The sequence below is a fragment of the Ostrinia nubilalis genome, chromosome 13, assembly GCF_963855985.1.
Source record: "Ostrinia nubilalis chromosome 13, ilOstNubi1.1, whole genome shotgun sequence".
Taxonomy (NCBI): domain Eukaryota; kingdom Metazoa; phylum Arthropoda; class Insecta; order Lepidoptera; family Crambidae; genus Ostrinia; species Ostrinia nubilalis.
In genome coordinates, this window is record NC_087100.1 from 11,671,381 (window position 1) to 11,681,310 (window position 9,930).

General features: G+C 37.8%; 1 protein-coding gene across 1 annotated transcript in view; it reads right to left on the minus strand.

Moving 5' to 3' along the window:
* LOC135077670 (uncharacterized) overlaps positions 1 to 525 on the minus strand; it is a 167,368-nt gene extending 166,843 nt beyond the window's left edge. Inside the window, exon 1 of the mRNA XM_063972232.1 lies at positions 171 to 525. Within this exon, the coding sequence (XP_063828302.1) occupies positions 171 to 194 (24 nt within the window). The 5' untranslated portion in view covers positions 195 to 525. The remainder of the gene's footprint in view (positions 1 to 170) is intronic.
* Between the last annotated feature and the right edge of the window lie 9,405 nt (positions 526 to 9,930).

The window sequence follows — 9,930 nt, forward strand, 5'->3', positions numbered from 1 at the left end:
ATAACCTAGATTTCGCCCGGCTAATGTCCGTGGGCCTAAAGATAAAGTAAATGAATAAGTAGGTTTACCTATATTTACCTACCTTACTTAAGTAAACTATTCATTTTAAGGTAAGTATCCTTTAACTTATCTATATAACTAAGTGGGTTTTGTACGTAAATGTCACTTACCATCATCATTGAAGTATGCATCATAGCTCAGCACCACGAAAGTCCCATAACACGGGAATCGAACCCGGGACCTCCGGCCGGTTACATCATACGCGCCAAAATAACTCCCGCCGAAAAACGCACGTCAATCAACAAACACAAGGTTACACTAACCAACACCGTAAATTAAAACAATGCTTCAAAAAAAGCTTAGGAAATTGCACAGTTAATTTTCTCTATTGTCACACAGTTCCGGATATTGTCACAAACAGCTGACGGTATTGTCACAACCGAAAACAAAACACAACAAAGTTTGTAAATACGTAATTTTTTGAAAATGGAAAGACGCGCGGGAGCGACCTCTGCTCTGCGACACGGCACTGCATCAACTGACGGCGAGCGAGGAGCGCCAAGCGTGGTCCACCTTGATAGCCGCGCTCGCTCCAACACAGCCTCACGCCTTACACCAGAAAGAGACGACAAAACAACATCAACATCGTCCACGGGCCTGCATTTCAGTGCATATGCTACTACTAAATGTGACAAGGTTCCAAAAAGTTAACTACGAGTTTACAACCTATTGTCCGAGCAGTTAGCGTGTCGGATACAACCGTGTCGTTGTAAGTTGAACGGTGTATTTTGGGATACTACGGCGCGGTATCAAACTTGGGTGCAATTGTTTTGAAAGATCGACGGATTAAATTAATTTTAAACGGGATTTATCGCCGCCAGGCAATTAACCGAAGCTCGGGCTTGACGTGCCACCGGTCTACCAATTCCGTCAGTTAATGAGTTCTTGAAGCACCAAACTGTATAGTTATCTATGTGTTTCGTAGTTTTTGTAGACGTATTTACGAGTATTAGGCTTCTATCATCGTCTATTATAGGCAGACGTGTAGTCAAGATGAAGCCAATTTGTTCTTTTAATGATCAATTAACAAAACTTAATTAAAAATGGATTAAAGTTGTCTATTAGCAATGGATTATACCTAGTTGACACCACCAACGCGATTCGTGCATAGATTTTTAGCAAGAATTGGTTACTACATACTACGAAACGCTAAAATGTTTATAGCCAATTTGTGCCTAAGACATTGAATTATTATTGTCTGACCTCAAACATGTATTTTTGATGTGTTATTTGCACACATTATATTTTCTTCAGCTTAACCAACGCCCGAAAATGGGTATATACCATCTTTTGGGCTCCTGAGGGAAGCGTCATTTAACATAATCGTTTACTCTGTCTGACGTAGGAACTGGCCGTCAGTTAGCAAAAATATTTTTCCATTCCTGAAAAAACGGGAATATGTCTGTAAAACTTTTTCCAGTTAACTCGTTTAATGAAATACCCGTGGGGCATGGAATAGTTAGCGAAATGTTGAAAACGGGACCAACATAGTGTTTAAAAGTTTGATAGGTGTCCTGTAAAAAAGTTAGTGTCTCGTAATACCTACGTAGGATTTTGTAATTCAAGTAGGTATACTTTTATTTTCAGTTGTAACTAGGTTTACTAAATCGTTGTTTATATTTTTGATTGTGCTTGTTATTATTTTAAGTATTATCTTTACTTGCATAATAAACGAAAAAGTTTGTAAAGCTAGACAGATACATGTTTGTTATGTGAAAAAAACACCTGAGTCTCAATTCCAAAACTGCGAGGACGAAGCAAAATGGCAAAAGCTAGTAAAAATATAAAGTTTTATGAACAGTGCCCCAGCTATAAAAAAATTTGACTGAAAACTTCTTAAATCAGAGATAAAATGTTAGGCACTGTAAGGCGAAACAGAACTATTAAATTTCGCACCTAATAACTATGCACGAATTATGAAGAATGAATGAAATTATGTTACTTACTTACATGTTTTTCGGTATGACACAGCGATAGCACTTGAGGCTAAGATACAGTCTTCCAGTTCAACAAAAATCTACTCTAGACTGTTAGAGGTGGGAACAGTCACTGGAAGGAAAACTATTTAAAAATTCAAACCAGCGACTTGGCCCGTGGACCAAGAAGCTAAAAGTGGGATAAGTCACTGGAAGACTCATACACATTTGTTGCAAAATAAGTAGCACCTATTGCAATAACATAAGATGTCATAATGTATAACTTAATGTACAACAAGAGCATTAGTCACTTTTTCTTCACTGTGGGTGTCTGGACTAAATGCATCACACATTACACCATCTGTCGACTAGCCAGTAGATATATTATGATTGTTCTAAAGAACAATGCGTGCAACTTCAATTGAAGTCATGATTTCAACAAAATAATGGATTAGTTTTTTGTTATGTTTCTTAGAAGAGACTTCGGGCAAGGACACACTAGAGCATTGGTTCCCAAAGACAAAGCAAAGACCCTTAAAGGGGGGCGCGGGCCATCTGTAAGAAACCTGCGACCGCTGAGAGAATGCCAGACTGCTCAATACGACCAATAATTTAATTAATCTTGACTGGAGTGGGGAATTTTCTGTATGGTCGAAAGGGGGCGCGTCTCAAATAAGTTTGAGAACCAATGCACTAGAGTATTTATTAGTTATTAAAGTTATGCTGTTTTAGTGTGGTTTAGCATAAAGGCCGATCCGAAACCGTATTATTACGGATCTAGAAAACTAAGAAGAGAAATAATTACATCTCTACTTCATCTGTTTTTCCAGCAACCGAATTGTCGTGGGTTCGATTCCCACCTTAGGCAATTCGATTTTTTCAAGTTATTCAGAATTTAGTTCATATGGTTTAGTGCGTAAACTAGGACTATTATTTACGACTATTTTGTGTCCAGACCGTGTAGGTATTTTTATTCTGTTCAGACCTATTGCAAAACCGCTGTTAAATCGTTCAAAACAATTGATCTAAACCTCTTTAATTTATCTTATAACATACTAACCACTTATGTATTAACGTAACTTTGAGTTCGTTAAAAAGACGACAGTGAATACTTAACTGTTCTGTGGTTACAAGTAATTTAGTCTAATGTGATGTCACCTTTAGATAACAATATTTTGTAGGCTGACAAGGTTTTGTTTGTTTCTAAAAAACATTTTACGTTTTGCTAGGCACGCGCTATATTTTTTGTTTACAGTATTGTATAAGTTTTTTTCACGGAAAAGATTGATGATTAGGTCTTTGGATTCTTAAAAATATAATGATTCAATAGTTATTACTTGAAGCAGACGGATGAAACAATTGACTTTGTTCACAACCACTAGTACCACAACTGACTTTGTTCTATTAGAAGGTAACGGACAGGTTACCTAGGTACCTAGAAATAGGTTGCTTAAAATCATCAAGAGTAGATATTACCTCCAGGTAATAAGTAAGTACCTACCTACTTAATACAAGTATGATTGTACTGCTTTTATCTTTAATGAAGTTCTGATAGTCGCCATAGACCTCAAACTTAGCTAAGTTTGGGCTACAAAATTATTGTGGCAGACATTTTGTAATAATTATCATTTTAAAACATTAAGATCACGAAGCTGAAGCTGCGCATAATGGCGTCATTAACCGAGCCGTTCGTTTGAACTTTTAATTCTTCAGGGCTGTTACGCCAATCCCTGGAATGTACTCTTTCTAATTTACTTGCTAATGTAATAAAGAGATGATCTGATTTTTTCAGAAAATACACATCTAGAGTCAGTCTGGAGTCTGGATTGATGCAATTTATACTCAACCTGTCCAACTAACAATCATTTTTGAAAATAGCTACATGAGATTTATTTTTTTATCAGTAACTTAAAGTGGGTAGGGCACTAGAGCTGACGGCCGCTGGGGCAGGAAAGTTCTTGAGTGGCGACCACGAGCCGGAAGATGTAGAGTAGGCAGGCCTCCCACTAGGTGGACCGACGATCTGGTGAAGGTCGCGGGAGGCGCCTTGAAGCGAGCGGCGCAGGACCGGTCTTTGTGGAAACCCTTGGGGGAGGCCTTTGTCCAGCAGTGGACGTCTTTTGGCTGAAACGAACAAACGAACGAACGAACACCAGCAATGGACGCTCTCTTGGATTCTGCAAGCGTTCTCCGACTGTCGTTTTTCTATTGGACTGATCCACCAATAGGACGTTTCGTTTCGTTTTTGAGAGATTCATTGACAGAATGTTTTAGCTATGGACGTTTCGCCGACAGAATGGTTCGCTTTTGTGTTTCGACGACAGGCGTTTTCCACAACGGACTATTCACCGACAGAACTTTTCACCAGTGAACGAAAAGTAGCTGATTTCTATATTCATTTAAAAAATCTGTAAAAAAACTTTGATACCTAGTATTTTTCATTCTATTAGAGGGTTCTCAGTGCCTGAAGACTAAAGTGTACAACCAATGTGTGTGACGAATGAGTTATGACTTATGGTTCGGAAACGTGACCTCTCACTATAGGCCTCCTACAGAAGCTCAAAGTTGCACAGCGTGCTATGGAGTCGGTGTTTCTTTACGAGATCGAATCAGAAATGAGGTGATCCGTAAACGAACTAAAGTCGCTGACATAGCCCGACGGATTAGCAAGCTGAAGTGGCAATGGGCAGAGCACATAGTACGCAGAACTGACAGCCGATGGGGCAGCAAGGTTCTGGAGTGGAGGCCGCGTATCGGAAAACGCAGCGTGGGACGTCCACCCACAAGGTGGACCGACGACATCATAAAGGTAGCAGGAAGGCGCTGGACGCAGGCCGCTACCAACCGGGCAACATGGAAGCATTGGGGGAGGCCTATGTTCAGCAGTGGACGTCCTATGGCTGAGATGATAATGATGAAAAGGGTTCTACTGCTACTAATAAATCACTTTTGTTTCAGTCAATATTTGAAAAGATAGAAACTTTCTATCTTTTCAAATATTTAAATTGTTCAAGTTTAGGCTTATCTCCCAAGAGAGCCATCTCTCTGAGATCTCTATACTCGCTTACTGATTTTTTTATTTTACTTTTAACCTCTAAAAAAACGGGGTCTCTGAAATGACCCTTTCACTAATTACCAGTGTTACTCATTCAACTGTCGACTGAAATAACTCAGTTTCGTGAGGCCATCGTATCGCACGTAAATATTTTAACTTTTCACGGCCGTGGGATAGTGATGACCCATATTTAACATAATAATATCGATATTCGAAAACTCTAGTCTCTAATACGTTTACCAAAACCCAGTTCAATGCTGGACCCTTATCCAATGGGAGTCACTTAGGTCGCTCACTTGTTGAAATACTCTATAAATAATTATTGTAACTAATAATGATAATAATCTTGGGCCTTAAAGCGAAAATGTTTTTATACAGGGTGTCCCAAAAAGTAGTGTCAAGCCAAAGCCCACAGGTAGAGCATCACTAGGGCTACCCAAATCACCGTGACTTTTGATACTTTTCGAGTTATGTTGTTTTTACAACATAGAGGATTTTACTTTACATTCGTGTTATGGATGTAAATACTTCTGAATCAGCTAGGCCTAGTAATCATATAATAATGATAATAAAAAACAGGCATGTAACTTGACTGTTCGCGACACAGTGACCAAAAAAGTGCCTAAGCACAGTTTAAAACAATCATAACTCGAAAACTATCAAAAATCGCGGAGCATACATGGGGGTGCTTGGGAATTTTGGATAGCCCTAATGATGCTCTACCTCTGGGCTTCGACTTGACACTACTTTTTGGGACACCCTGTGTAAAAATATTCTATTACAATAATAATTATAATAGTCTTTATTTCAGGGTGTTTTTACATCCCATATTAAAACTAACTAGGGTAGTTAACAATAAGTTCTAAAACTGAAACTGATACTGAATAATACTCATATCCTTTTGTGTTCATGTTTCACGCTTCTTTCATGATTTTATTCATAGGGGTTTTGATCTCTTTTTCACAAAAGAAATGCGGTTGAATAAACATTATGAAATTGAAAATTGTTTCCATAACAATATTTACCGTGTCCGTTACAGTTATTACGAAACTTCTTTCTTTAAACTCGATATCGATGAAATACCGATAACATTCCATCACTAATTGTTTATTATTACGTAGTTAACGAGTAACGGAAATACTCTGTTCAGTGTCTGACTCTGTAATAGTAGGTACGATAAATACGTCCAGGAGAAGTTGGGCAAGAAGTAGGCCAGAGCTTTTGCTTGAGATGAGATATCAAATGCGATGTACTAAACTGCATACACTACAAAAATGCTACGAATTTCAAGTAGGAACTGTAAATTATAACGTGAAATTCAGTTCGTCACAGAAATATCGTCATAAAATGTAGCCTTACGTCATTTTGCTTCATTTACTTAAGGGTTAATCCGGCACTCACAAAAAACCCACAAGGTGGACCGACGACCTCATAAAGGTAGCGGGAAGGCGCTGGATGCAGGCCGCCACCAACCGGCCATTGTGGAAATCATTGAGGGAGGCCTATGTTCAGCAGTGGACGTCCTATGAACTGCTGAAATGATGATGATGATGATGATGATGATGAATCCGGCACTGCACACTATTAACAGGTATGATGAAATGAAATAGTTTTGTGCTCTGTCTTATAAATGTCTTCTAATTTCACCTAATTATAAGCTTTAGGCCGACGCCAAACGATCGTAATTTCCGTAGCATAATAAACGTTCAAGTTACAACTTGCGTTGTTGTGAAGTTCATACAGAACTTTTGTGTCTCAAAAAACGCGTCGAAAATTTCGTTTGGCCTCAGCCTTAAGTCTTTCAAATTAGACCTTTTGAGCCGGAGTGCGTTTGCAGGACCGCAGACGTCCTGCTGAAAACGTCTAATTTGAAAGGACCCCTAATGATAAAGCAGAAAGATACACATCGTCGTGGGTCGAATCACGAAAAGGTGTACTTATCTAACAAAATGGCGATATTGAGTTAAACACCATGTTATTATAAAAAACATGCACTCACAAAAGATCGTACTTAACTGAATTATTTTTAGGAAGCCAGTATTGACAGGTAAAAAGGACCCGAAATGCATTTTTCCTTACTTTAAATTATCTTTAAACGTCGCTCCTGTAAAATTGATAAAAATCAGTTACACCTTTTGCGTGTTTCGACCCACGAAATGAAGTCTACAACCAAGCCAAATCGTTGATAAACAGAGAACTGTACAAAACAAACCCTTTCGAGCAACACATGTTGAATAAAATGCAAATATTTCTCCGAGTAGGAACGGAATTGATTCCTATTCCAGAGTATTGCTCTTTTAAATTCACGGGAGGGATAGTTATGGCGGTTGGGGCTCGTTACCAATAAGGGAAGAGCTTACCATGACAATGCTGAGAGAAAAAAGTAGAAGTCCTGTCCTCTTAGGCTGGGTTGCACCATCTTACTTTAACTTTGACAAACGTCAAAAATCTGCCAAATTCCATATAAAACGCACCGGTTATCGTTATAGTTACGGTCAAAGTTAGGTGGTGCAACTCGGCCTTAGACAAAGCTACATTTGTGACAATTTTAATTTCGAACGATCCAGCCGAGCGAAGTAAGACAAAAAACGCCCGAACAAAACGTTTCAGAAATAACTTAAAACTGTCATGTTTATAACTTTACTTTCATCCTTGTTTTGAAGACTGATTGACTTAATATTTGTGCTGGAATTTTACAACCTGCACTGCTGTTGATAAAGGTGAAATGTTTTACAAACATCTCAGCAAGTTATGAAACAAAATTTTCTACATTTTAAAAACTTTACTAAATATTTAGTCAAGTATCTAAAGTATCTAGTACTCAAGTCACAAACTATTCAATTTTCTTAAAAGTAACGGTGTGAAACATTTTTTAATATCTTAAAAGTTGGGCAAAGCTTACATAATACAGCAGAAGCTTTTAACAAAAAGTTAAATTTTTGTTACGATGGAAAAGAAACCATCTCGAAATATTCCAAAATAGGGTCACGGTACACATTACAACCCAAAATAAACTGAGTTTTTACCAACTTTTTATTGTTCTTGCTGTGATGATTTATCGGTAAGGTCAAGGTTTTGCTGTTTTCTAAACTCAATCTCGTTAGATTTGTCATCGCAGTGTTTGCGATCCGACCCCAAATACAGGATGTTTTTCTGTAGTTCTTCAAACAAATTGATTGATTCTACTGCTCGAATACACAACTTTCGCCAAGGGAAAGAAGTTCAAATATTTTTAAAAATCTCACAGTTGAGCTATCATTTAGTATGGCATAGTAAAAAAAGTCGCCATGGAAGTATTTGAGAATTTGGATATTGGCCTTGCTGTGGGAAAAGTAGTTGTAGTTGAGTAGTACAGTCAGCCTAGTGTTTTTATTGGTCAACAATAAATCCTGTATTTTATCTTTGACGCGAAACCACCGTCTCTTCACCGAAGGCCAAGATATCCTGGTTGCGCGCCATATTCATTCATACCCCGATCATTCATCTCGGGCGGCCGGAGTAATAACGTTTTGATTGGGTATGCATGCCTGATTCTTCTCTATCATTCTTCGAAGTACGAGCCTTGAATATAAATACGTGTATTTCCTCATTTCATAGTTAGTACAGTTTTATTAACTTACAAGCTTGCCGCCCGCGGCTTCGCCCGCGTGAAATTTTGTCCGTCACAGAAACACTTAATCGCACGTGTCCCTGTTTCAAAAACCGGGATAAAAAACTATCCTATGTCCTTTCATAGGACTCAAACTATCTCTATGCCAAATTTCATCAAAATCGGTTCAGTGGTTTAGGCGTGAAAGCAAGACAGACAGACAGAGTTACTTTAGCATTTATAATATAAGTATGGAAGTATGGATATTGAGTATTGTTATTCATATTAGGATTGATCATTAACCGTAATTTTTAACATGGAATAATAATGATTTGTTTATTTTTAATATACTTACCTTCATTATTTACTATACATACATACTGGTCATCACAAAAATCGGCCCACCTACGTTTTACAGGAAAACTCGTTTCAACTGACACAATCATGGTGCCCCAACAATATTGGTGTTATTTGAAAGCCCAATAAATATCCTTAAAGAAAAACACATTTAATTTCTTAATAAACGATTAACATAAACGCGATATACAATCAATGTGACTTGAAAAAAGACCTAACTTTGGGCTCACCTCTGGGATCAATTAGACCAATTTTTATGGTTATAAAACGAAATAATAATCTCACGTGTCCTCTTTAACAGATGGATAGTGATTAATCCCAACTTAACAGTATTAAAACCATAAAAGTTGTCTCAAGCGTAACTACCTATTTTTTGAAGAAGTGACTCTGGATGCTTCTAAAGACACATTTTTGGGGTGTAAACCTTTCCTTTATTGAAATGAACTTTAGAACTAGGCTTTCAAATGGTGCCAACATTTGTGGGAAGTGGGAATGCATACGTTTGAAAGTGCTTGTCGCGGGATATAGGTACGTTAACTATTTCAAAAAGATAAAAATGTGACTTGGATCCACTTCGATCCACTTGGACCACTAAAAATTATTCTCTTTGCCTTTGATTAAACAACCAAACACAAGTTAATGAAGACAACCTTGCAACTTCAAAATATAAATCTGAGTTAACTTATGAAGTTCCAGAATTAGGATGTAAATAAAAGTGATTTTTTAAGGTCTGTACGTGAGGTATTTCGCGGGCAGTTTATCGCGAAGTTGGGCCGTTTCGTGCTAACTTTTAACATAAAATTTCTCGGTCCGAAGCCAGGGGGATTTAGACCTTACAGTTAAAGGCTAGTCTATTTCTTTTCACTTTTTAAGGTGACTTTAACTTGCTTTGTAATTTTGTTACAGGGTTTTGGTGAAACCGTAAGAGCTAATATTGTTTTTTTTTTTTCGCG